The following is a 27,820-nucleotide window of genomic DNA, read 5'->3' as shown; positions in this document are numbered from 1 at the left end:
GCACACCTTCCCTACAAAGAAAAAATCGTTTTTCCCATAAACTTGATAATAATAAAAGTAAAATTGTCCAAATGTGCCATTTTTAGAGTGATATTGATAAGCTAAATCTTTTTTCTTCCATTTTATAAATTATTCTTTTTAGTATCAAACTCTCTAAAATACCCTCAGCTTCATTATATAATATCTATAATTTTTAGCACCATATTATATTCTCTCTCGTTACCCGCTTTGAATAACACAATCAATCGTTCATCTTTCATATCTTTTTTTTTTATAACCAGGATGGTTTCCCAGACCTTCGGCCCGACTACATTCATACTAGGCCCGAGACCAATCTTTGTATATGGACCATTTTGATCCAGAAATTATATCCCTCCCCACCAGTGGAATCGAAGTCATGACTTCGATGATGACTTTGCCACATTTCAGCCACTGCGCCACCAACTGTTGGATTTCATCTTTTATATCTTAATAACCTATCGGTATGTATTAGTTCTCTCTCATTTGTAGATTTTATTTATTTCATAAAAGATACTTGTTATTATTTCATAAACTTTCTTTTAATTCGTTTTTCTATTGGTATTCAAAATTTTCGTATCTACTCGGAGGTTTTCTCACCGGATAGATGCGTCCAACGAACAATTCAAAGGTTTTACCATCGAAAATTTCTATTATTCAAGAGTAATTTCAGTTTTTTTTGGAAAAAAAAATTATAATTTACAAATATCGGCATTTTATGACACTACAATATTTTCATTTCACATTTTACCGAGAAAAAAAAAACAGATTTATAAATAAATGCGATAGGACAACGTTGCATCAATCAAGTGGCCCATTAGACCATACCTTCTATTCACGTTTTAACATAAAAGTAAATCCGAAAACGCGTCAAATAAATTATCTTTTTTTTAATATGGATTTTCTTTCTGATTCGATCCCTGTACTCTTTTATCATTTCATTTAACACCCCACCATTTTTTGGGTGATCTAACCTCCCCCTATTTTTAAATGATCGCCTTTCCATTAGTGTTTTGATAAAAAGAAGAAAAAAGACCGAGCAGGGAAAATAATCACCTATCAACATTCTCGGCATTTTCAACAAGCATAATTTTTTATTTCTAAAATAACTTATTTAACCATATCAAATTTGTATTGTGTGCAAAATCATTTTGATAAATTAAAACATAATGTTACATAACTATCGTGTCAATAAAAAATAATATATTTATTTAGTGGAATAATGAACATATGGGCCATTGTTGTAAGAAACGTAAATCATGGGGGAAGAAACTTGGGAATATTTTTTTTCCAATTTATTTATTTTTGTTTTTTTTTGTCTTAAGATTTTCAGACAACATTTAGTCTGCAACTGGTTTTGGGAATTTTGGAGGTTTTAAAACGAAGACTTTCTGAGATAATCTTCTGCCGGATTCGCGCATTTTGGATTCTGCCTTTTCATTTCCGAAGAGCTACTGCTGCTTTGCTTCCCTGTTCATTGAACCTCGACAGAGAGAGAGAGAGAGAGAGAGAGAGGGAGGGAGGAGCTAGGGTTTTTGTTGCCAGGTATATGTATATATATTCATAGACACACTTATATGCGTGTGTATCTGTACATACAGTTCTCGGTTGCGTAGTCTTGGATTTTTCAGGTTTATATCTGATTCTTGGAAATTGTAATCGCCATTCTCTGCAAGTCATTTAGGACTTTGACCGATTTTATTGTAGTACAGAGTAGAGGGGAGAGAGAGAGTGAGGATTAGATTTCAGGGTTTGTTGTTAATGGTTGGGAATTATCTGCTTATGAGTTGATTGTCTCTAGGGTTTTGTAGCATAGAACATGGAGAGATACAGGGAGAATAACAACTCTGAAATGTCGGCTTCAACGGCCGGTCAAATCCGTACGAGTCCCGACAGCAGCAAGAGACCTGGTATTCCTCCTTCGCATCCAAACAATCCGGCAACCTTTGCTTATGTCCAGGCAGCAGGGTCTCGTTTAGGTTGTCAGCAACTTAGTTCAAGGAATTCAAACCCAGGTCCATCCCATTCTCGGTCCCTGTCTCAGCCCCCATTTTTTTCCCTCGACTCCTTACCTCCCTTAAGCCCGTCGCCCTTCAAGGGCTCGTCTATTTCTCCGACTTCTGAGCTCGGGTCATTGGATGTGTCAATGGAGGATAAGTCAGGGAGTATCAGCGGACAGCAGTTGCCTTGGCCATTTTCTAGAAGCAATGAGTATGAGACTTCTGCTATTTTGAATAGACTGCCTCCTCGTAAGGGCCATAGGCGGTCAAGCAGTGATACACCATTAGGGTTTTTGGGTATGGTTCATTCTTCGTCGTCACCGAATTCCGTACATCTTGGAAACATGGGAATGATGAATCGGCTGGTCCCAAGTTCGAAAGTGGAGAAGCCGATACAGTTGGTGAAACGGGAATCTGAGTGGAGTGGTGATGGTAGGAGTGTGGCTGAAGGGATAGGCGAGAGGAAACTGGAAGGGGAGCTAACTGATGATTTGGTCGATGCTTACATGAGCCTGGATAATATCGGCTCTCTAAGCTCGGGAGCCACTGAAGAAAAGGATTTGGACAGCAGAGCGAGTGGTTCAAAGACAAATGGAGGAGGAGATAGCAGTGATAACGAGGTTGAAAGTGCTGCATCGAGGAGGAGGGAAGGGATAAAGAGGACTGCTAGTGGAGATGTTGTGCCAACTGGACGGCACCAAAGAAGCGTTTCGGTGGATAGCTACATGGGGGCAGATTTTCTTTTCGACGATGCATCTCTAAAGGCTTCTCCTCCTCCATTGGGAACTCAAGCTGGTCAACAGTTTCCGAGTGAATCGGGTTTGAAAAACTTGAACTTTGAGTTTGCAAGAGGAGAGTTCAGTCAAGCAGAACTGAAGAAGATCATGGAGGATGAGAAGCTCGCTGAAATTGCGTCATCAGATCCCAAACGTGCCAAGAGGTTTGTTGCTGTTTGTTATTTACTTTCATCTATGTATTATTGCCGGACATGAATAGTTATGATCTAATGTTACTATTGTTTTGGTCTCAGGGTTTTGGCTAATCGTCAATCTGCTGCTCGTTCAAAGGAGCGTAAGTTGCGTTATATTGCTGAACTGGAACATAAAGTGCAGACCCTACAGACAGAAGCCACCACCTTGTCTGCTCAACTTACAATATTGCAGGTCAACCGACTAATCATCATAATACATTTTCTTTTTTCATTTTCCATATAGAGCTCTGTTCAGTTTTCTTGTTTTCTTGGGTTGACGATAATCATGAATCACTTGGAGTTTTGTCTTAATTGCCTGGTTTCAGAGAGATTCAGCTGGACTTGCTAATCAAAACAATGAGTTGAAATTCCGGCTTCAGGCCATGGAACAACAGGCACAACTCAAAGACGGTATTTCCTTCCTCTCTATCTCAGTTCTGTTCTGTTTACGTGTTTTATCTTTTCCGGCCTGGCCTATCTAATCTGTGGTGTACCATTCTTACGAATTATATTTTGGGAATTCTATTAAGTTCATCTCCAGTATCCTAGATTATCTAGCTTGTCCAAGGAACTCCTCCTCGTTACCTAGCCCATGTATGCTCAACAATCCAAAATATAAAGTTTTTACTTTGGTAATACCGATATTGACATTTGCATGATCTTCCATTCCCTCGGGTTCGAGCTGGAGAATGTATGTTACCGCATGCACGTTTACATCGTCTTGAAGAAAATTTGTTAGATGAATCACGTAGTTAGCTCCTTGTTCTGCAGAAATTTACAAATTTAAGTTGGCTGATATACAATATACATTGATGATGAGTTTAATCAAGAACATAGACATGTTTGCCCTTTTTTTTCTTCTCTTGACAGATAACTTAGGCCTTGAATGACACTAATTTTTATTTTGAGTTTTTGGTTTTAGTTTTTGGTTTTGGTTTTCAGTTTTTGGTTTTTGGCTTTTGGATTTCAGAAGTTTGTAAATCTAAAAAAGTGTGGCTTTTGGTTTTTAGTTGATTTTTTTTATAAAGTAGATTTCCAGGTTTTTAAGAAAATCAAAATTTAAAATACTTAGGCTTTGAATGGAGATGCTTTTATTTGGGGTTTTTGGTTTTTGGCTTTTGGATTTTATAATATTTGAAAACTAAAAAAAAAGTAGTTTTTGGTTTTTCATTGATTTTTTCACTAAAATAGCTTTCCAAATTTTTAGGAAAAGTAATTTTGTAAAAACTTGAATGATGTTTTTTTTGGTTTTTGGATTTTAAAAACTCCAAAAACTCCCACCATTCAAGGCCTTAATTGTCAGTTTTTTCAGTTTTAAAATCCAAAAACTTCGAAAACTCTTCCCCAACACCAGTGTAGAACTGTAAATTGATAGTGATTTGAGGATCTATCGAAGTATTTTCCCAACCTCACGGAGTTTGGGGATCTCTTTTTCTTGATAAAAACTCTTTGATAACCTTACTTCTTAATAGGAAATGCTCCTTTTATTACGATCCGGCACAAAATAGGAAAAGTAACAGAACTGAACAGACTAAACTTCTCGGAATGGGCCTTTCTCGAGCTAAACCTGGAGGTCGATCACCAACCCAGTATTGTAAAGAGTGTCGCGTTTCCATTCTCGGCAGCTACACGTGGGTATTATGTGTTGCCTATTATGAATCGATTTCGGGGTATTGTGAAAAATTATTGCAGCGTTGAACGAGGCGTTGGCTACGGAAGTTCAGAGGCTGAAGATAGAGTCAATGGCGGCAGAGTTCGGCGGGGAGAACCATATCTCGGACCAAATGGCTCGACAGCTCTCCATTCAGTCTGGTGTGCTCCCAACTCAATCTCACAACAACATCTATCAACAGCACCACCAGACTCATCAGAGTCCACAGACCGAACAGGGAAGCTCGGAGGAAGTAAAAGAGCCCTTGTAAGTTGTTCCAGATATGTTTTTCTTTGTTTTCAGACAGGGCGAATCTGATCCAACACTTTCAGTTCAGAGTCTCTTTTGTTCTCTGGGGATTATTAGCTTCCTAGTTTGTTTATTTGTCTTAACTCCGTTGCCTTAATTTTTTGTTGTCGCAAGATAACCTGAATTGTCTGTCTCTGTATGTGTATGCTCATTTTTAAATGATATTCGTTTTATCTTTCCGATTGTTTTTGTTTTCTTATTTTTTGGTTTTTAATGCCCTTTGAGATTTTGGCGAATAATCATCTACTTTTTGTCTTTTGGCAACTGTCTTACCTTGTTTTCAATGGTTATCAACTAAACATGTTTTACAATTTTATTTTGGGAATTTTTTTTTTTAAAATAATCGGGAGGTTCAGTGTCCCCTAAATTCGTAGTTAACCTTTCTTTAGTTCCATAATTAACTGCGTCTCCTCTTTTTCACAGTAGAATCGATCACCGGACTTTGTCATAACTAGGAAAACCATTCTACCACCATTTGATGGGTCAAAAGGGCAAACTCCAAGAAGGAGAAGTGGTAAATGCCCCTAGTCTTTCTCATAAATCTGACAATCCGACGGAAAGATGAATACAAAAAGATGAATGCCCAAAGCGGAAACCCTAATTCCTTTTTGACTGTCCGCGAAACCGATGAAAAATGTGAAAAAGATTCGGACAGAAATCAAAAAGGGTAAACTCAAAGATGAACAAATGGACGAATGTTTTGACCGTTGAAACCCACAGTCGCAGTCTTAGAATCAATTGGGATGAAATTGCGTTGGCCAGAGAAGGATTTGGACTGAGAAATCTATGGACGGTGCAGTAAATGTGAAAAAAATTTGAAAATTAATTTAAAGGAATTTTAACAGTGGATAGGATAGGAGCAACCAACGAAATTTGGTCTCGAATGGGATTTCTTCTTCATCAAATTTTCTCTTCTGTCTCTCCCAATATCCTGTGCTGAGTCTGCCGCCATGGATGATGTTCTGTTCTTCTCCTTGAAAATATTATATAACCGCCATCTTCATAACTAAAGCAGCCTGTATCATTAAAATGACTGTTTTACCCTTTTCCCTACCGTATATTTACGACATTGTCTATCGTTGTAGCGTAACACAACCCTACCATTAGGGTGCGTGAGTACACGTCATTTATTATTAATATACAAATTATTAAATCTAAAAATATAAAGAGAAGGCTAAGAGAGATTAGTGAGGGTTTCCGCAACCGCAACCAAGACTCCTCTGTTGCCGTCTCCGTTGGCTTCTCTCTCGATCTCGCCGGTGAGCTCCCTCCGTCTTCCCTCTATTCTATTGTCTTTTTTTCGGAGTTCTTACGAAATTCTGAGCACGACGGTGTAATTGTTTTGGGTTTAGATGTTTGGCTTACATGAATCTTTTCAGTTTTCAGTCTAAACACCGAGTCCTAAAGCTTGATCGATGATTAGTTAATGGCGGCTACATGTTTGATTTCTAGGGTTTAACTGAGAGTCCCATAGTCAAACGAGTCTGCCGCTTGTGCTGCTGAATCTCGAAGAAACTAGCGATAATGGGCAAGACGAAGAAGTTCATTGACAAGAAAAAGGCTGCAACTTTCGAGTTGTGTCCCCGTGATTCGTCTGACCCGAGATTCAGTGACTCGCCAGGGGGCGACAAGGTCTTTGTTCGTGTCGATCGCAACCCTGTCAATGTCGGTCGTTTCTCCGACGAACACGGAGATTCCAGCTCTTTGTTTGCAGACGCTCCTGAAGATTACAACGATGGGTATTTCGACAATTCGGGTGATGGAAATCTGTTGCCGGATGATTTGAGGAAGGAGATACTAGAGTTGGGTTTTCCTGATGATGGTTATAATTATTTGGCACACTTGAGAGAGATTAAGAATACTGGTGCTGGTTCTGCCTTTTATCTCAATCCCAAGGCTAAGTTTGATGAGCTTCCTCGCGATGTCAAGGTTAGTTTTTGTCTCATAAAATCTTGAATTTGTTAATAGGTATAGTCAGTATAATGATGTTTCTGTATGTGCAATGATTCTCTATGTGCTGCCATGAATGTTCTGGATCAGTTCTCTTTTCTTATAGTCCCTGTTTTTGTGCTGACGAACACTTGCTTGATTTATGCTTTGATCCATTGGTTTGAATTATGGTGTTTAAGTTTTAGACCCTGGTCATTTAGGGCACTGGAGGCTTGGTAATATAAAGCTCTGTCTCTTAAGAATTTGTTTACTTTATGTTGTTGTCGGTGGGAGTAATGGTTATAGATTGTGTTTTTGTTTCGTTTTTGTAGGCATATGATGCTTCTCGGGTTAAAGTTCCTGCTTCGGAAAAGGATGCTAATGAGAAGTCAATTTATAGTGTGGCATCGAGCACTTTTAACGTGGGGGTGCAAAGAGTTATGGATCCTGAAGTGGCTGCCTTGCTTGAGAACAGTGATTTATCTGAGGTTGGTTCCGATGTTGAGGATTTGGAGGAAGACTTTGTCATTCGAGCAAATCTTCCTCAACAAGGGGAAGGTTCAGGTATGAACAATATGTTTCCTGAAAGACCTGAGGCAAGCAATAGAGGAAGTGATGAGCTAAGAGATCAATCTGATGGTGAAGAGGACTTACATTACAGTGCCAAGCCTTGGATTCGTCGTGATCTTGATGAGCAGTTTGATCTGGTTAGACTTCTTTACCTCCACATAATCTTCTCATATCTTCTTTCATTCGCTAACTTCCTCAATGTTTTCCTTTACCCATACTTTTGGCTTTTCGGCCAAATTACATGCTTTAAATTTGAGGTTGTTTATGCATTTTCAGTTTATTCCTTTCCCTAAAACTTTTCCAAACATAAAATTTCGGGTTTACTTTGTTTTCCCTGATCGATACTGGACCCAGTTAGTTTATTGTGGTATCAATGGTTTCTTGCAGCTTGAGCTTAATGAATATGGAAGCTATATTGATGATGATGACTACAACGGTTACCTAGCCGAAGATGGAGGAGTAGAAGAAGGAGAAGAAGAAGAAGGCTCTGTGGCTCTCAGGCTTCAGAGTATTGTGAATGAAAATCCAGATGATTTTGAGCTTGGAGAAAAGTATTTGAATCCCGCGGATCTGTTGAAGAACAGTGAAGTGGTGAAAGACAAAGAGTTACTGGACTCTGCTGCAGTTATTATCCGTCGTTGCGCAGAATATGCTGAGAAATATGAAAATGGAAACGAAGATGACCTTGAAGAAATGGTGGTTGTACAGGAATCCAGTGATGAATCCGAAAAGTGGGATTGTGAAACCATAATCACTACCTATTCAAATCTCGACAACCACCCTGGTAAAATCCAAGCTCCAGGGACAGCAAGGAAACATAAGCTGAGTGAAACCGTAGCTAAAGCGTTGAGTTCCAGTGGTAAAATGATTTCCCTCCAGGGAAAAGAGAAGCTTCCAGTTGATTTTTTGCCTCAGAGAAAGTCTGAACAAATCTCGGCAAAAGCCAAAGACGTTGTAATCCCGAAAAACGAACCCCTCAAGAGGAAACCCCATGGCCAAGAGTCAAAGGAGGAGAAGAAAGAGAGAAAGGTATGATATTTGCTTCTATATCTTTCATGCTTCATTTTGGTCTATGCAATCCTTTAATGGGTAAATTGAGTTTTAGCGTTTTTCCTTACCCATTTGCTAGGGAAATTGTTGAAATTTCCTCGTAATCCCGGGTTGAAATTTGGATGCAGGCTGCTGTAAAGAATGAAAGGCGTGAAGCGAGGCGGGCGAAGAAAGAAATGAAAGGATTGTACCGTTTCGAAGCTCAGCTTGCCCAAAGAGCTGTTGCTGTGTCTTTACCATCTTCAATCCATCTGTAAAGTAAGATTTTAGACATCTTCTTTCTTCCTCTTTTATTATTTTGGATTTTATATATGTTTGGCATCAAGTGAAGGCTGAAGCAGACAATAAAAACATATTTGCTTATGAGTATACCCCTTTCAGATTGTACTACTAACAAACCCCTCCTCATTCTGTTCCTTAAATGTGAGTTAGAAACCCGAAACTTGTCGATACTGATCTCTGTCTTTTCTTTATTTTGCCGACTAACAGGTAAAAGCATGGGATTTCCGCGGTATGGGACGGATTCTGACCCCGATCCCTACTTGTCTACACCAAGAGTGGTTTCTTAAATGCTTTTTATCTTGTTTGGTTTTGATGAGAACGTAAGAACTCAAAATCTTTCAATGTCCAGACCGTTCCAAGTTGTCTGACTTTCAAAATCTTTCTAATGAATTTTCCTCATCTTGGTTACACTTTGCGGACCTAATCGGTCTCTCATAGACCCGTTGCCATCCACGATTGCAAACATGTATGTATGAGCACACTGGATTTGCATCAGGACCTGGTTCTGGAACTTGTCTCAATATCTTTCTCCACAACCGTATTATCTGCATATGCACACATTTCCACGCATATCATTATTGCATCTGTATATACCAAATGCTTGAGAATCCAGAATTCATCATACTTTTGGTCCGAATGCATATCATTAATGCATTCGGACCAAGTTCAACGGCAAGAGCCGTCTAACGCGATTGAAGCGACCAACTTGTTTCGGCTCACACCACCGTTTTCGGGAATTTAAGAGATTTTGTGGTTGAGATCGATGACTTGTAGAAACACCAAGTGGTGGAAGTTGTTGGGTATCTCGCCCTCCAAGTGGTTTTTTCGGACAACGAGTTCCACAACAGAAGTTGGGAGATGGGTAGAGAGAGCTTACAAGGATCATTAAATTCACTAGAGACGGTGTTGCTGGATCTCAGGGCGTTTCAGATTCACAAAGTTACCGAAAGAGCACACCCACATTCTCTTTATTATTATTATGATCAAGAAAGAGCTGTTCAAGGCTCAGAAGGGAGCCGAAATGATTCAGGTAGTTGGCCGGAAAACGAGCCGTTCGGGAGGCTAAATCATTGTGGATGGCTGATGTTTGAAATCCATTCGGTGAACCAAAACCCGAGATAGAGTTATCAGACAAATCAGAAAACGCAAGTTACAAGCACTGTGAGTAGTCAAAAGTAGGAATGAACATTTCGGTTCGGTTATACAAAACCGAAGCCGGACCAAACCCGTATTATATGAAAATAAAAATACGTGAAAACACCACCATTTCTTCGGAACAGAAGGTGGATTGCGAGTCCACAGGGCTTATAACAAATCAAGAATAAACAACGACAGAGATTCTGTGAAAACAAAGTGAGAAATCAAGCCTACCTGAAACCAACAATCGAAACCGCAGCTTCGGTAGAACCTGAAAAAGAATCTCAGCACAAAATAGCTACTTCTGATCTACGATGCGCACATATAAAAGGGACCTGGAATAATCAAAATCCAGAATCTATCCAGCCAACCTTTTTTCTTGCATTCATGATTCATATCCTTTTGGTACTCAAAGGGAGTACGAAGTTAGAAAGGGAACGAAAACTGCATCTGCTATACATGTCGTCGACCCTAGCTCGGTCTGAAAGACAGGTTTCTGTGGTTATGTGATTTAGACAAAGAAGATACAAAACACACTACTTTGAGAATAATCCATGGGCTACAACTGCTAAGGCTACGTGAAAAAAAAAAGAGCACGGAGTAGAAAACAGGCACATTCTTGATTAGAATGAGAAACTCATAAAAGCGATCCGGGATTTTACCCATCTCGATTACACCTTCCCGTTGCTATCCAGGTATTGGTTGATGCATGCTTGGTTAGTCTCGAAGATGAAAGGCATTCCCCGTATCTGCAGAACAATTTTTTTTTTCACATCCAGGATAAGTACCGAATTTATCGTAGATTTTATTACTTTGTGATCAAAGGTATCCAAGAGCAAACCTCAATCAGACAATCGGATTTGAGGATTAAACTCTGTCCAGGATCTACTTCCTTCTCGTTTATTGAGACAGGATACTTCCCAAGATTTTTCATATGAAAAGAACCGTCTTCTCCCAAACGTATGATGGCCTGCAAAATCACCAGGTTCCTAGGAATTTGTGGACAGTTCTCATAGAATTTGACACTTTACAAATAAATAATAAATAAAGGTAGCTACTAAGCTGACCTGACGTCGAGATATTTTGCTACCACGTTTTTCTCTTCCCAAATCAATGTCCACAACGAGATCTTCAGTTGATCTACCAAGCAGAACCTATGTAGGACCAGACCACACAATATAACAAGGCTCAAAACATATATTATCATTCCCCAAGAGGTTTCAATCATACAATAACCACAGTAATCGAAAGATGCTCCAAAGTGATATTATTGTAATACCTCAGGTTTCTTGATGTAATGTTTTGAACGCCTTCCATACAAAATAGCAAAAGCACCATGTGAAGCAATAGCTCTTTGCATGTATGAGTAAGCAGCCTGTTCAAGTCTGATAATTGCCCTTTTGGTTTCCTCATTCTGATACTTTGAGACTGGACGATGACAGAGGCCAGAAGACAGTGAATCACATTATGAAATAAGCAAATCAGTTTCCGACTTCACTTCAAATAATTATGTGCAACGCTCAACAAGAACCCATATATCTCCACCATAAATGCCACAGAAATCGTGACATCAAATGAATTTTACAGGCCCTCCCTAATCATGCACTCTTGTGAAAATTCATAGATGTGCCACATAATAGAGCATTTGGAAGAAAATAGAATACATAAAAGACAACAGAAATTACGGTGAATGTGAAGATGTGCTGTTACACAAAGGACAATAGAAATTATGCTGGATGTGAAGACATGCTGGATTACCTTCAAGCTCGAACATATCTTGATCACCAGGATCCAGATCCATATCTAGTATCTGAATTGACAAAGCATAATTTTTGGGTTAAGGCGTAAGGAATAAATAAATATTTTGAAGAAAAAAAACTGATTACGAACAACAGCTTTTAAAACATGGAAATCCGAAGGATTCATAACAAAGATATAATTTATGAGTTACCATAGCCTCGATGTCAGAATAATTAGGCAACTCTTCATCACTATAGTCAAGATGTTCATCCACTGTTGGATTCACCTCTGGTTCAACGGCTATCATCTCTATCGAGCCATCGTCAGTATGTGGCAGATTGTCAACTGCCAGGATACCTTGTTCCACTGTACTGTTTCCAATATCTTTCTTGGGATACTTTCCATGACCATCAGATCCCATGGAGGGTTTTCCAGGAATATGCTTTATAGTTGCAACTGTGCTGTTTCCATCTAATGACACAGCAGATTGAGTATTTGAACATGTCTGCGCGGAAATTCCATAGGCAGAACCACCAGAATTGATAGCCGTAGCCCTAGGTGTGGCATTATGTGACTCAGTTTTAGGAAATTCCTTGTATTCTGTACCTTGACTTGGCTGACTCATCTCTGTTTTTCCTCGAAAAGATGCTTGTGATCGTCCAGGGTTCTTCTTCGGCATCTGCGCAGAATATCCTATACTTCTCTCCTTACTGGCTGAGAGATCTCTGACAGATGTAGAAACTGGATTACTGGAATCTTTAAAGTTACGCCGGGCTAAGGAAGAAACTGACATTGGATGACAGTTGTTGGAGGGGAATAGGTCGCCATTACAAGGAATTTCAGGTTCCTCTGTGTTTAATACACAGCAGATAACACCATTAACAACCTCAGGATGAGGATCAACTGCAAGAGAGTCAGACACTGGTTTGACCACCGACGAGCTCGTTGCGTTTGTACCATCTAGTTCAGGTGTCTCACAATCACCCAGACCGGCATCTCCTGGATTATTATGATCAGCAGAAGAATTTTGCTCAGTAGAGTTAGGCAGAGCCTCTTGGCTCGTAGTCTTTGAGGAGTTTACCAAAAGAGAACTAAGGCCATCATAATACGATTTGTCAATATCTTTACCTTCCACATCCATGAAAGGATCCACATCATTGAAAAGAGAATTTGAAAGCTCTGCCAGGAAGCAATCAGTGCTAGGCGTTGCAGTTTTGGGTTCATGAACAGCTGTCTCTAATTTCATCTTGGAGTCATGATGAACAGCATCACATCCAGAAGAACCTGCATTCTGAGTGAATGCAAGATCCCCTGCCATTACATGAGGGATTTCACCTGGCAAATTATCTTCTGGCACAGGATGACTATCCTCAATTGGGTTATTAAATCCCCCCATGCAGCCTCCATCGACCAAAATTTCAGGAAAAGCGTTATGGATAATATCCATGTGAGACTCTTCAAGTCCCAAATGAGCCGCATCTCCATTGCAAATGAAATGGTTGTCATTTGGCGGAACAAGGAAGCCTAGATCCATCGAATTAAAAGGCTCCAAACGAAATTTCTTTCGCAAGGAATAGTAGGTAAGGCGAACTTTTTCAGCATTCCTCTTCCCAGATGAACTTTTAACTTCTTTTGAATTTCCAGTTCTACCAAACTTTGTAGGAATACTAGGGTTAGAGCGTTCAAGTTCAGCCATGTGAAACGAAGCCTCTGTAGAAACATCTGGATCATAAAGGAGTGAATGCCATCGATCGTGTAGTTCCCTGATAGTGAATCTTCTGGAAAACCTCACTGCACCTTTAGCAAGCGATTCCAGGGATGCACCAGCCTGAAAAATAACTACGGAGACTGGTGAATATTTAACTGCTGAATGCTAAACAAGCTAAACGTAAAATAAACCAGTACATCCAGCACAGTGATAATAAACTTAAAAGTCACTGAAACAAAACAAAATTCTTTTCCATTTCTAGGAAGAAAACAATTCCAGCCAAAATACGGGGTGAGAGAGAGAGAGAGTAAGAGACCACAAAGGCTATCAAACTTAACTAGCTGAAACTTTAGATTGGATCAGCCTTATGTATAAATGCTTCACCCATAACAAAGGCAACTGGATATGGTTTATCAAATACTACACAACATCTTAGCATGCTAGCGAGTTCCTTAATTCTCAGAATCACACATTAAGAAAACAAAAATCTGTATGAACAATATAAGCAAATATCAGGGAAATCACAATTTAGAAAGCTAAAACACAAAGACCAAACTGGCACAGCCAAAAGAAAAAACCACAGCCAATTCCGCTTCTAGGCAAACATCTTTGAATCAAAGACTCGTATCGTACCAAAGTAATCACAGTCCTTTCCTTCTAGAAAAAAAGACTAGATAACTTCTAGTTCTGATTAACCGCATAAATGGCACGGTTGATACCAACTTCACAACAGGAACTGTTCAATCGAGAGATAGCGGTTTTAAGAACCAACAATCTTTTAGCTATCAAAGGCATCAAATCTTTGTAACACCTTAGGTTATATACAGGTGCGGACGCACAGTTTTAACAACACAAGAATCATACACCACCATTTCAAGATAGCATATTTCTTTCCACATACATTCCGGATCACTTAATATTATACCATGTAAACGCCATAATTCCTAAATAGCAATCACTTTAATGGATTCGACACAATAATTGACACACAAATTCCACAGCATCCTCGAGATTAGCAACCGATTTCTCATCCCAAAAATTGATTTTTGTCAGGATGTTAGCACCTTCAGGAACCAAACATAAACAATGGAAAAGAGTAACCCAAACAATCAACTACAGATTAGTCATCGATTAAAAATCCCAGTAACGTAAAACAACACCAGAAACTCTGCTAACTCGCATTCCTCAAACACGATTAACACAACATAATCATACAATCTCTAGGAAACGCGTTCAAGGACCGAAAATTATGGGAAATTTCCGACGGAATCATTGGCCGAAATCGAAACCACAGCCAATTTCAGCATCCAGACAAAACGGAAAAGGTGACACGGAATTCAACGAAATAGGAAGCTCACCTCGATGGCGTTCCTCAAGAGAAGGTCGTCTTCGGGTATCCACGGAGTCACCGGAGCCAGGGCCCCCATGTCCGGCGGCCGACTTCTCTCTCTGGTCTCTAGTTTCTCTCTCAAGGGAAGTTGAACGAAGAAGGGGTTTTAGAGAGGGAGAGAGAGGGTGAGGGTGTGTTGAGAATTACTTTTTTCACCGAGATACCTATTTTAAAAGACATAAAACATTCAAAATTTGTGCAACGAGACAATAGAAAATTTTATTTGCAAATCATTAAAATATTTTTAATGAATAATCAAATTTAAATTAAGTTAAATTAATTAATAAAGATGCAAATATTTAAATAAAAATTAAATTAGAACTAAAAAATGAAATAAATATAATTTAAAAAAGCCGAAAATATCCACCCATCAAATGTTTTTGTGGTGGTGTTGACCGTTTGACCTCGGAGGTAATTATTATGAAGATTTTACAAAATAAACAACATGGTATAATAATATGTGAAATGGTAATGAATGATTTATTAGAGATATATCTCTATATTATCTTGTTTTTTATTCAACATGGTTCACGACGATTCAATTATATCCACACTCAATTGAAAGGTAACAATTTAATTGTATCTCTCCTCTCCAATTATCACTCAAATATAGGATTATATTTCTATATTAACCAACTACAACACTCGTCTCATTGGGTTATATTTCTATATAATATAGATATATACTAGTTTGGTAGATTTCTATCATAATACATTATAAAACAAAAGTTTTGTTTGTAAATCTTGACTAATTTATATTAGATATTTTTTTAGAAATTGATCATTTGTAATTTAATAAGAAATATGGAAAATTATAAATAAATACAAAAATATAATTATGGATAAGGAATCTATTTATATACTGACTTTTTGAAAGAAATTAATTTCAAAGTTTGAAAGGATGAGTCTATATGTTAGTGATGGTCAAATTTATCCAAAATTTGGATATTCTATCCAATCAATCCCAACATTTATAAATAGAATATTCGAATGTTTTATATGGATTTTGTATTATACGTTCGTAATATACACGAGTTCCATCATGAATTTAGATTTTTTGGTGTTCATCGACGGGGTAGCCACACATAATTTCATGAACTAATATAAATAATATGTTATACCATTCAATTTTTTTTAACTTCTCATCAATTATTTTAGTATCCTCATGTTTCTAATCTAACCATTAATTCATTGTTAGTTAAGTGATGGTTGATAGTTAAAACCATAGATTAGTTGCAATGAATTTGATACTAAGATTACTCTAGACAGTTTAATCATTATAGCAACTTCAAAATTATGTTTAGTTTTCTAATTTTGAAATTACTATAATGATTCACATCTTAGTATCAAATTCATTATACTAATTTTTGGTTTTAACTATCAACCATCACTTAAATAACAATAAATTAATGGTTAGATTAGAAACATGAGGATACTAAAATAATATGAGGATATTAATTAAAATTTGATTGGATCTCCCAAATAATTTAAAAATTATTATTAGATATAGTCTATAATATTTTCATTCGTCACATGTAAACTTTATAATACGATTTTTTTTGTAATAAAAAAATAAAATATATAATTTTATTTATTCTTAACGACTAACTCGAACTTAGTAATAAAATTGAAAATTGCTAATATGTATTAAATTTCAACTAGATTGGTCTTTATTAGAAAATATGAAAAATGATATATAACAAAGTTTAGGTATTTTTGTATTATGTATAAATTTAAATTTATAGCAATGTATAAATTTATTTATTTATATTAGGTAATTATTGTTAGTACGATTATAATTCAAATAATAGTAAGTTTTTAAGAAGAGTCTCTGATAATTTATTTATAAAAAAATATGAAAAGTTTACACTGATTTCACTTAACCAAATCTGCAATTTGAATGGGAGAATAAAGACAAATAAATATATGAATTTGAAGGTAATGAGACTAAAGGATAAACGGAGAAGAAGAAACTTAATCGGAGTTGATCGAGTGGTTTAGTTGGTTGAGAAGGATTGAGGTGTTGTAATCTCAGTTTCCATGTTCGAGTAACTATTGGTGAGAAGGTGTGTAATTTAATTGCAATATAAAGGTTGCCTCCGTATGACATCATGAGCTATGATGATCAGGGCGTCTTATAAAATTTAGGGGTCATGTGCACATTATATATTTTAGATTAATAAAAAATATTAATATATATATTAAAAAATAATAATAATAAATATAATTAAGAAAATCAAATGAAAATACCTTAATATTACATGTTTTTTCTTGATAAGTGATAACCAAATAAAAGCTAACCTTAATATTGTAGTTTTTTAGGAATAAAATAAATGAAAAGTAATTGTATGCATAAATAAGGATCTTAAAATGTGATGATAAATGACTATTTTTTTTTATGTTTTCATAGGATAATTTATTTATTTTTTTCTAATCTGAAAGTTTATCGGATATTTTATTCAACTACATCTCTTAAAAAACTGGCGAAATCTAGGTGAATATCCCTTTCCAAGTAGAGACTCAGATATAAATTGGAAAATAACTCTATTCCATTCTTTACCAGTTAAATCACTCAATCTTGAGTTTACAGAGCAATTTGTTACCGTTAACAAACTAATTAATATTTTTTATTTTTAAATTTATATTATAGTAATGATTAGTTTTAATAAATGTTTTTTTTTGAAGTAAAGGCTATAATATATTTTTGTTTTAATAAATCTTTTAATTTATTTAACAATAATAATGGTTAACGAGTAAAAAAAACTATTACTACTCATAATTATTAATAATTACCTTTAATAATATGTATTATTAATATTTTTAAAATTATTTTGGGGTTCCATAAATCTTAGGGTATGTTCTATCGCACTTATTGAACCTGTTATATTACGGTCCTGATGACGAGTGTAGAGAATGATCGTAGGTGCAAGGGACACAAACACGGAGCAATTTTCGAAGACCACTAGGCAAAGAGAGGTATGAGAATGAATCGAACGCACCGGAAAAAGAGAGATTCGAAGGTTGTATAGACACGGGACTACAAAATCAAAGATAATTTAAAAGAATTGATTGAGTTACATATAACAACAAGATCAATCTATCTTTTCAGTTATCTATTGCGAGAGAGCTCTAAGGTTATTGCTCATTTTGGAGCAATCTAATGATGAGTGACCTCTGGGGAATTGTTTCTCGCGATGTATGTGAGTGATGATAAAATATACTGAAAGGTCTCGTGTTGATCGGTGGAGGCAGTTTCAATGTTCTATAACGGTCGCGAAGAGTTATAAACGATATCAGAGTCGGTACGTACTCTTCTAATATGATGTAGTTCGAGGACGAACTAGGTGCAAGTTGGTGGGCTTGTTATATCTCGGATTATGATGAGGGCGGAGAGTGATCGTCGGTAAAAATGACATGAACAAATAGCGACTTTTCGAAGACCGCTAGATAAAAAAGGCTACGAGAATAAATCGAATGCAACGACATAAGAGGATTGCGAGGGCTGTATATATAGATATAAGACTATATAATCAAAAATAATTTAAAAGAATTGATTGAACTACTCATAACAATAAGATGAAACTAACTTTTTTGTTACATATCATGAGAGAATTCCAAACTTAAATGTACTCGTTTTGGAGCAATTTAAAAAATGGATGACCTCATGAGAAGTGTTTCTTGAGATGTGTGTGGATGAGAATAAAGTACACTGAAATATCTTGTGTTGGTCGATGGGAGATAGTTTGAATGTTTTATAACGGTTATATTCTAAACTTTTAATTAAAGATGTAATTGAGTTGAAAGTACGATGAATTTCCGAATAATAAAAAAAGAGGAAGTCAAGTAATTGAGTTAATTTACAGGTTCACTTAGCTTTTGTAAAGCTCATCCCATTTTTCTTCATAAATGAAGTGATGATGCTCTTTTAACCTTTTTTGTAGATTTATCTGAGACACAATTTTTGGATGTTTACATAAACTGTATTTGTGTTCTTTGTGATTAATGTTATTTTTGTTGTCTGGAGATCCTATTTTGGCTTCTATTAATGTAAAATATATTTTCTACTTCACGTTTAGATACTGAGGAAGAAAATTACTCGATTTTAATTTGGATACCAAAGTAAATCAAATTCGTTTTAAAAATTTACACCGAAATTATTCATAGATCGAGTATGGATTCGACTTTTAAATCTTGCAGTCGAATACACATCATAATTAGGAAATTCTTTTGTATTTATTAAAATTAAGAAATATCTTTAACTTTTTAAATTACGAATTTATTCTTACTCTTTATTAGAAATTACAAAAAACACTCATGATATTTATTAAAACAATTACAAATTCTTTAACAAACAAAAAAACAATTGCAAATTTACCTTCAAATTAAAATATATATATATATATCCGGGCTCGCATACCTACTACAATACCTGAATATTATTTCAAATATCCGATTTTGTTTTTCAGATCTGAATCTCTCAGATAAACGAATGAATTTCAGATTCTAATACCGAAAACATTCAGATACAGATTCGTATATCCGACCCATATTCATCCCTATCCCTATTGACAAACACTAATGTTCTAAAGGAGGTTGGATCTTTGGTACGTATGGATATGATGAAACGACAGTTCTACAAAACACACGGAACATATATAGAAGGAAAATAATTAATAGAAAAAAAAACATAAAAGCACGTGGAAAAAATCAAGTAGGCAAACGGTTGAGGAGGAGAGAAGCGATGGGATCGTTGTCGGGTAAGAGCATTTTGGAGTTGAGAAGGGTGAAAGCGGCGAGAGAGACGACGACGATGACGGAGAGGGCGAGAAGGATGATCATTACGCAACGGGGGACGACTTGGTCCACTTCTTGCGCGTATTCTATCGACGCGAGCGTTAGTACGGTCACCGGGAACGAGTACGCCCACCACGCCACGTTGAATCTCTTCATCGATCTCTTGAATAACGCCGGCCTTATCACCTTCACATTCGCATCCGTTGATAGAAAAAAAAATTAAAACTTTAATTTTGCTGATCTGTCATTTTTTTTAATATGTGAAATCCGCAACATGTATAGAATAAAAGATACAATGCATTTATATATATATATATATATATATATTATATATAAAAGATACGATGACTGTCCGTACAGTACAAGGAAGAAAGGGAAGGAAGAAAATCTAATCATAATTAATTAGCGGTTTAATTTTTTTTTTTTTTTTTGTGTGTACAAAAGAGAGGAACATTGATGGCAGGGGAGGATTGGGCTAGGTTTGACAAATACATACGTATAAGAAACTATAATATATAATAATAATAATAATAATAATAATAATAATAATAATACGTGATACAACTTTTATTCTTGTCTGTGTACAGGAAGGAAGACCGATCGAGGGGAAGAAAATTATAAGATTTATCTGAATACTTATTACAGAAATATTAACATTTCCATGAACTCCCAATATCAAGAAATTACCCCCACTGTTCTACTTTTGAAATAAAATTTATGTGTATTGCTTATCATTCTTTAATGTGACAACATGATAAGATATAAGGTCTTCCGCAAACTATTTCTAGGGTTTTGTTGGTTTAATCCAACATTTGTATGTATGTATGTATGTATGTATGTATGTATGTATGTATGTATGTATGTATGTATGTATGTATGTATGTATGTATGTATGTATGTATGTATGTATGTATGTATGTATGTATGTATGTATGTATGTATGTATGTATGTATGTATGTATGTATGTATGTATGTATGTATGTATGTATGTATGTATGTATGTATGTATGTATGTATGTATGTATGTATGTATGTATGTATGTATGTATGTATGTATGTATGTATGTATGTATGTATTAATTTATATAAAGTTATTGCTACGTTTTTTTTTATTTTACGTTACCAAAGCGTATAGATGAAACCTCGATTCAAATCGATATCTTTGTTCGGCCTTTTGTGCGCATGCAAACAAAAATAGCATGGTCAACGCTCGGGGTAGGCCGGGGTACATAATTTTTAGGATATATCTGAATATTTTTTTTTATAATTTAAAATAACTATAATTTTTTTTGTCAAAAAAATAACTATAATTTTAATACATACAAATATTATTTTCTATATGTATGTAATATGTATATGGTTATCTGAATATATATTTTACGAAATTTTATTTTGCAATAATTTTTCAATTTGAAGCCAATTATATTCGGATACCGTCGATAATATTAGGGAAAAACTCATAAAAATTTCTGAACTTGCAAAGTGCGAGAAAAAAATTTCTGAACTTTCGAGAGTGTCAAATAATTCCTAAACTTGCAAAAAGTGTCTCAATGAATCATAATCTTGTAAAAAGGTGTCATATTAGTCCTTCGAAAAACTGATTATAATAATATGATTTTATATACTACGCCGCAGGTGATATGGTACACCAAGTATGATTTTTTGCCACGTAATCAGTACCGGGTTTTAGAAAACCGGTTTCTTCAGAAAATATTTTAAAATCTCTGAGAGGCATTTCATCGAACACTTAGTATACATGATGGTTTACACTATGCAAGATGAAACGTTCCATATGCTCAGGCTTTTAAGCTCTTCAGGATCGACATCCGCTCCGTCTTCCTTAATATAGATAACGTTCTGTATAGCTTCAGACTCGAGCTTATTGGGGACATCCATAGAAGATGACAAAATCATAACAAAACGCCATCAATGACAGAAGGGTTTTTTTAAAAAAAATTCCGGTACTAAATGTTCGTGCACAGTAATCAGTTTTTTCGGTAGTGATTACGTGGCAAAAAAATCACATCCGGATATAAAATCATATTATTATAATCAGTTTTTTTGAAGGACTAATATGACACATTTTTACAAGATTAGAATTTATTGAGATATTTTTTGTAAGTTTAGGAATTATTTAGTTCAGGAATTTTTAGGAGTTTTCCCATAATATTATTACCCAAAGCTAACCCACACCGCCAAGTTTTCTATTTAGTTCAAACTTTGATTCGATTGGCCGGTCTTTATTTTACCCAAGATACGAGTTATTTGAATAATCCCCTAAACTTGTGCCCACATCAATCTTGTCTTTGTACAGAACCAAAGTCAAAATCATATTGTAAAACTATATAATAATATATTCATACGCTATGGAATATAATAAGTTTTTTTAATATATATAGGAACAAGTTGAGTAAGAAATTTGTTTATTATGTCATCGTTGTTGCCGTAATACATGGTTAGGATTCAAATAACTTTTGTCTGTGACTATCTAATATTAGTTTAATCTTTACAGTAAAAGGACAACCTTGTATTTATGCAAATTAAATTATATGTCCTAACCCCAATGTATTGACGTATTAATATTTACATCTTTTGCATGTTGTTGTTGTTCACTTAATTTAAAACTAATTGTGATCCGATTCCTTGCATTAATTATTGAGAAACACTCTCGTAAGCGTGATTAAAATTATTGTCTCTATTTGTTTAATCAGTATTCTTCTAAGTTTTTTTAACAAGTTATTATTTTTTTTAAAATATTTCTATATTTATTTATTTATAAACCAGTGTACGGATTTCTATGCAAAAAAAAAAAAAGATTATGATAATAACATTTTTGTCTTGTCCTAATTGTACAGCTGTACAAGTTGAGAATTTTCATTTAATAGTTACCCTCTCGTCTAGCATTTCCCCTTTGTATTTTCTCCCCAAAAAAAAAACAATCAAAGGAAATAAAAAGCATGCATACTACTACTACATATAGTTTTTTTGTAAAATAAAAAGAAGTTATATACATAAAAAGAGGAAGAAATAAATAAAGGGACTCACAAGAGAGGTGAAGATGAAGAGGGAGAGGAAGAAGAGCATCTTGGAGGGAGTGCGGAAGCCGCCGGAGATGGATTGCCAGGCGAGGCTGGCTATGCTCGGGGCCGCGAAGAACAGGAAGAAGACCGGCCGGAGCATGGCCGGAAGCCGCTCGCTGCCGGAGAGACGCTGGGAAAGCGTCACGAACAGCACCAGGTAGTGTACCATCCCTAATGCAAATAGGCACACCGCGCTCTCCTTCCACCCCATCTCCCCCGCTCCATACGCACCTTCACTTATAAACATGCGCTGAAGAGTTTGAGTCCAGAACGATATTTGTAGATGTCAGTAATAATAATTAATAATAAATATGTTGAAAAGGGGCATACCGACGAGGTTGCCGATGACGGACATCTGGCTCGTGGGATTAGCAACGGCCGTGAGGAAACGTTTCCCCTTCGTGAACCACTGCCCGTAAATCTTGACGTCGAGGACGATGACCGGAACGGCGAACACCCACCAGAACACCAAATACGGCGTCGTTTCAGGACCCCAAAACGGTGCGGATTGGAGGAGCAAAAGGCACGAGATCCAAGGGACGAAGAGGTAATTCACTCCCACCTCGTGCAGGAACTCCGACTTCACCATCCTGAAGCAGAGGACGCACTTGAGGAGGTAGACGGAGGAGAGGAGGAGGAGGCTGAGCACGGCCACAGACCATATCACCGCCACCACCTCCGACGACGGGTGGAGCGTGGGGATCACGCGCCGCCTGGCGATGGTTTTCCAGAGCAGGGCTTGGCCGGCGAGGGAGAGGCTGATGCGGAAGTATCCGGCGTGGAAGTTGGTCAACACGGAGGTCAAGGAGAGGTTCATCGAGACGCTGCGTCTGCGTCTGCGTTTCGCGTCTGCTTTCGACGGCGCGGTGGCGTTTCCGGCGGCGAGCTGGATCTCCGGAGATGCCATTTTTAATTATACGTTGACGTAATGGTGCTTTTTGTGTGTGTGAGAGAGAGCAATTTGACTTGCTAGACAATTGGTTTAGGTTTGAAGAGACAGTGAGGAGGATGTATTGTCGTGTGTATATATAGAGTCAAGGTTGATTATGAAATAATATTTCTTTTTTTATTCTTTTTTATTGGTTCGTGCATGTGTTTCCCTTCATTGCTTACGGAAATATCTTCGGTGACGTAATTAAAAATCTCTCTCACACACCTATATATATATATATACACACACAACTTACACACACCTATATGACCAAGAAAAAATGTTGGATTTTAAGTAATTTTGGGTTTAGGGTTTTTTTTTATTCGATCTTCTCGAATCCTGTATATTCGAATTCCGTGTGGGTTAGGGATATTCCAAATGATGGGGCGGGGGAGGATGGGGGCTAGAACTAGACGGAGGACGATAAATCCAAGTGAATACGTACTACGTAGGGTGCCAAATTCAACTCATAACATTTTACGGATTTCAACTTCAAAGTTAAAGTCCGTTTTGTCCATCGGCCCGACCCCATTGAAATTTTAATCATGTATATATATATATATATATACACACATATATAAACATACTCTACTTCTTCAATTTTTTTTAAACAAAGTCCAATTTTTGGCGGAAAACAAAAACTCGAAATCAACCCGAAGGCTTTTCCCAAGCCCGTTGAACTGGCGCGATTACTCGGCCTTACTCAATTCAATTCACGGCCTTCCCAACCTCGATGCGATCGGTCTCCTATTCGAAATTGAAGTTGTATCATCTTTTCAAGAAGCTACTTTAGTATCACAATATATATATTGATTTTTGGATAATCGATCTGACTTGCAGACTGAATATCCAAAAATATATGATCGTTTCAATTGTTGTAGTAGTAATGTCATTTTGGGCTGGGTTTGATGGGTTAACCCAACCCAACCCATTTATTATCATTTTTGGGTTGAAATTATTTAATGGGTTAAATGGATCTAAACCCGGTTTAATGGGTAGCCCAATTGACCCAGATAATCCAATAAACACTATTTACAAACCTTCTTTTTTTCTTTTTTCTTTCTAAAACCTTTATTTTAACTTCCAAAAGAACCCAATATAATTTTTTTAGAATTTCTTTGGGATTATATACACTCCACACTCCTAATTTAACAAATTGTTTATTGACAAAGACCTTCGTATTTAATTATTTTTATATTTCTAAATATTCATACTTATATTTCCGTTTTCAATTATTGAACTATTTCCGATTTAATTTTTATTTTTATAAAACTACAGTTATTTGATTATTGATTATTACATAAATTTTGATTCCAATTAAATTTTAAATAAAATTAAAATTCTAAATTTTGGTACCACGTTCCTAATGACTAACTTGAGAAGTTTGGGAGTGCGAGAGTCTCGATCGAAAAGCTTCGAATTAAAATGGCACCTATATATATATATATACTGGTGATGATGGACCGACCAATCATTATTTGTTCTCTTATCACATTTAAATCATATAATTGATGGGTTTGCTATAATATTATTTAACCTTTTTAAAATCTATACATTGTTTGTTTTGCTTTAGAGTAAGACTTTTTCGTTTATCAATTATTTTACGTACGTTCTAACAAATTTTCCATACATGATACATGTATGTATGTATGTATGTATGTATGTATGTTTTGTGAATATATTCTCTTAATATTTCATTATTTGTTTAAATTGAAAAAAGTTTTATTATAAATTTGAAATATAAATTGGTCTGATAATATATTTCAGTGTATTTGTCTATTTGACTCTTCGTAAAACACTTTTTTTATTTGATCATGTACCATTAAAATAGTTTTTAAATTAATTAAGTTAACTAAATGGGTTAATGGGGCTCTATGGGTTTTTTTGGTTAAACTCAACCCAGTAAACTATTATTGTTGGGTTGATTAAACCCAATCCACTAATTTATACAACCCATTTGGATTGGTTTAAAATGGGTTGGATAATCCAAATTGCCAAGCATCTCGATCCATGGATATATGATTCATCGTGAAATTATGGTTTTTAACCGATTTTTTTATAAGTTTTTTTATCAATAAAAACTGAATTCAAGTCGAAATAAAAATCGGATGGTTATAGTTTTTCTAAGATTTCGAATTCAAAATAACCGAATTAGACTCGGAGTGAAATCATAGATGACCATCCCCAATAGCCGATAGTTTGGATTATTCTCGTAATATTCAAACTCCGGTCGAAAGGACGGATTTCGGAATCAAATTCCGTCGTTCCCTGCCATTGGGCTCCTAATGTTTGTGCTAATTTGGGCTGTAATGGGCTTACGTTGAAGCCCAATCAAACACAAGAAATCAATAAACTCCGTGCCGTTTCTATGTAGACGCGCCCGCCCACGCGCTTCTCGCCTTTACTAAACTCCATTTTGGAAAATAAAAATTAAAAAGAAGCTCGATTTTCACCTACCTTCTCTCTCTCAGATTCTTGAAATTAGGGTTTTCTCCTCCAGATCTTAATCTCGGAGATATCCCCATACCCTTCTCTTTCTCTCCCATGATTTAGGGTTTTTGCTTCGCCCTTTCCTTTTTCCCACACACCGTTTTTTCTGAAAACTATAGGGCTAAGAGCCCCAGAATCTGAGATCGATTTGGCGGCAGCGATTACACCGATTGCGATTCAGCCATGGCGGAGCACTTAGCGTCGATCTACGGTACCGAGAAGGACCGAGTGAACTGTCCGTTCTACTTCAAAATCGGAGCTTGTCGTCACGGCGACAGGTGCTCGCGTCTCCACAATCGACCGACCATCTCTCCGACGCTCCTCCTCTCCAACATGTACCAGCGACCGGACATGATCACACCAGGCGTTGACGCTCAGGGACAGCCTCTTGACCCGCGTAAGATCCAGGAACACTTCGAGGATTTCTACGAGGACATCTTCGAGGAACTCAACAAGTTCGGCGAGATCGAGAGTCTCAATGTATGTGACAACCTCGCTGACCACATGATTGGCAATGTTTATGTCCAGTTCAAGGAAGAGGATCAAGCTGCTGCGGCGGTTCAGGCTCTGCAGGGGAGATTCTACTCCGGTCGACCCATTATTGCCGATTTTTCTCCGGTTACTGATTTCCGTGAAGCTACTTGTCGGCAGTACGAGGAGAACAACTGTAACCGTGGTGGGTACTGTAATTTCATGCACGTGAAGCTTGTTTCGAGGGAGCTAAGGAGAAAACTCTTTGGGAGGTACCGGCGATCGTACCGGAGGGGAAGCAGGAGCCGGAGCAGGAGTATAAGCCCTCGGGGCAGGAGAGATCACGAGAGGCGTGATCGCAATAAGGACTATCAGGACCGAGACCGTGATCGAGAGTTCTACCGACACGGAAATGGGAAAAGGAGCAGCGACAGGTCCGATAGGCCGGAGAGGGATGGCGGAAGGAGGAGACATGGAAGCCCGAGGCGAAGCAGGAGCCCCGTGAGAGAAGGAAGCGAGGAAAGGAGAGCAAGAATTGAGCAATGGAACCGAGAACGGGAGGAGAAACAAGATGGAGGAGCTTAAGGGTATGACTGGGTTGGGTTCTTGTTTTGATTTTTCCAGATGTCGGTAATCTCGATCCCATGATTGGTGTTCTTCTGTGGAACTTAATGAGTGAAAACAACTCCTAGATGATAATGTGAGCGTTTCTTGTAGTTTTTATTTAGACTATTTCATGTGGAAAATGGTTTATTAGTGCTTCTAGTCAATGTCTGAACCAGAAGTTTCCATGTTATGTCAGACTTGATATTGTTCTACATCAGTGTCCTCTTTCCGATTCAGGTTTTGTTTTCCGTGGATTCTTGCAATATATGTATTACCCTTTTGGATTTTCTAGCATTGCCTGTCATAGTTCTTTAGCCGTGTCTTGGAATAGTAATTTGCTCTTTAAGTTGTGGTATTTTCAGTAGGAGATAGAGAGTGTTTTTCCACCCTGAGGTCTCACCAATCTGGTGATCCATCCGTTTCAAGGGTGGATTATGTTTCTTCAGTAGCTTCCTATCAAGTGGCAGTGATCCTCTCTGTTCCATCCGTGTGTGGTAAACAAGTTTTGACACATCGGTAACTTTTATGACCCGAGGTTGTGATTCGTGTTTCTGATTCCCCGGCAGTGGCTTGTTGATAGTCTGTGTGTGGAATTTGTGATTGTGGTGTTCATCAATTCTTGGGTAATGCAATGGATGCCGGAGTATTTTGGTTGAGGAACTTATTTGTCAAAGTGAATGCATGTCTTGCTCG

At 36.8% G+C, this 27,820-nt stretch overlaps 6 protein-coding genes across 10 annotated transcripts in view; 4 read left to right on the top strand and 2 right to left on the bottom strand.

Moving 5' to 3' along the window:
• LOC104813191 (protein BASIC PENTACYSTEINE6-like) overlaps positions 1 to 432 on the top strand; it is a 3,590-nt gene extending 3,158 nt beyond the window's left edge. Inside the window, exon 4 of the mRNA XM_010540742.2 lies at positions 282 to 432. The gene's annotated coding sequence lies outside the window, so the exon portion shown is untranslated. The remainder of the gene's footprint in view (positions 1 to 281) is intronic.
• Positions 433 to 1,380: 948 nt separating this feature from the next.
• LOC104813190 (probable transcription factor PosF21) lies at positions 1,381 to 5,127 on the top strand. 2 transcript variants are annotated; one of them, XM_010540740.1, is made up of 5 exons: positions 1,381 to 1,563; positions 1,830 to 2,958; positions 3,049 to 3,181; positions 3,315 to 3,399; positions 4,681 to 5,127. In XM_010540740.1, exons 2-5 carry the CDS (start codon positions 1,838 to 1,840, stop codon positions 4,908 to 4,910), a joined length of 1,569 nt encoding a protein of 522 aa, XP_010539042.1. In that variant the 5' UTR covers positions 1,381 to 1,563; positions 1,830 to 1,837; the 3' UTR covers positions 4,911 to 5,127. The 2 variants fall into 2 exon arrangements, with proteins under 2 accessions (XP_010539042.1, XP_010539041.1); XM_010540739.1 differs by having other exon boundaries at positions 1,820 to 2,958.
• A 973-nt stretch (positions 5,128 to 6,100) lies between these two features.
• Positions 6,101 to 9,203, top strand: LOC104813189 (protein LTV1 homolog). Of its 2 annotated transcripts, none has more exons than XM_010540737.1 (6): positions 6,101 to 6,207; positions 6,401 to 6,877; positions 7,210 to 7,584; positions 7,835 to 8,476; positions 8,626 to 8,755; positions 8,987 to 9,203. In XM_010540737.1, the coding sequence occupies exons 2-5, from the start codon at positions 6,473 to 6,475 to the stop codon at positions 8,752 to 8,754; spliced, it is 1,551 nt and encodes a 516-aa protein (XP_010539039.1). In that variant the 5' UTR covers positions 6,101 to 6,207; positions 6,401 to 6,472; the 3' UTR covers position 8,755; positions 8,987 to 9,203. The 2 variants fall into 2 exon arrangements, with proteins under 2 accessions (XP_010539039.1, XP_010539040.1); XM_010540738.2 differs by having other exon boundaries at positions 6,141 to 6,207; positions 6,328 to 6,877.
• Positions 9,204 to 10,275: 1,072 nt separating this feature from the next.
• Positions 10,276 to 14,880, bottom strand: LOC104813188. Of its 2 annotated transcripts, XM_010540736.1 has the most exons (8): positions 14,723 to 14,880; positions 12,785 to 13,484; positions 11,868 to 12,655; positions 11,675 to 11,726; positions 11,196 to 11,344; positions 10,984 to 11,070; positions 10,758 to 10,886; positions 10,276 to 10,665 (listed from the first exon to the last, which is right to left on the bottom strand). In XM_010540736.1, exons 1-8 carry the CDS (start codon positions 14,789 to 14,791, stop codon positions 10,588 to 10,590), a joined length of 2,052 nt encoding a protein of 683 aa, XP_010539038.1. In that variant the 5' UTR covers positions 14,792 to 14,880; the 3' UTR covers positions 10,276 to 10,587. The 2 variants fall into 2 exon arrangements, with proteins under 2 accessions (XP_010539038.1, XP_010539036.1); XM_010540734.1 differs by having other exon boundaries at positions 11,868 to 13,484.
• A 4,419-nt stretch (positions 14,881 to 19,299) lies between these two features.
• LOC104813187 (S-type anion channel SLAH4-like) lies at positions 19,300 to 23,642 on the bottom strand. Of its 2 annotated transcripts, none has more exons than XM_010540732.1 (3): positions 22,960 to 23,642; positions 22,595 to 22,860; positions 19,300 to 19,734 (listed from the first exon to the last, which is right to left on the bottom strand). In XM_010540732.1, the coding sequence occupies exons 1-3, from the start codon at positions 23,534 to 23,536 to the stop codon at positions 19,462 to 19,464; spliced, it is 1,116 nt and encodes a 371-aa protein (XP_010539034.1). In that variant the 5' UTR covers positions 23,537 to 23,642; the 3' UTR covers positions 19,300 to 19,461. The 2 variants fall into 2 exon arrangements, with proteins under 2 accessions (XP_010539034.1, XP_010539035.1); XM_010540733.1 differs by lacking the exon at positions 19,300 to 19,734 and adding an exon at positions 21,188 to 21,427.
• Positions 23,643 to 25,982: 2,340 nt separating this feature from the next.
• LOC104813185 (splicing factor U2af small subunit A) lies at positions 25,983 to 27,363 on the top strand. Its single transcript, XM_010540731.2, has one exon. It carries the CDS (start codon positions 26,234 to 26,236, stop codon positions 27,104 to 27,106), a length of 873 nt encoding a protein of 290 aa, XP_010539033.1. The 5' UTR covers positions 25,983 to 26,233; the 3' UTR covers positions 27,107 to 27,363.
• The last annotated feature ends 457 nt before the right edge of the window (positions 27,364 to 27,820 follow it).

The sequence above is a fragment of the Tarenaya hassleriana genome, unplaced genomic scaffold, assembly GCF_000463585.1.
Source record: "Tarenaya hassleriana unplaced genomic scaffold, ASM46358v1 Cleome2, whole genome shotgun sequence".
Classification (NCBI taxonomy): domain Eukaryota; kingdom Viridiplantae; phylum Streptophyta; class Magnoliopsida; order Brassicales; family Cleomaceae; genus Tarenaya; species Tarenaya hassleriana.
Note: the sequence above shows the minus strand (reverse complement) of the source record. Positions and strands in the feature narration are given on the sequence as shown.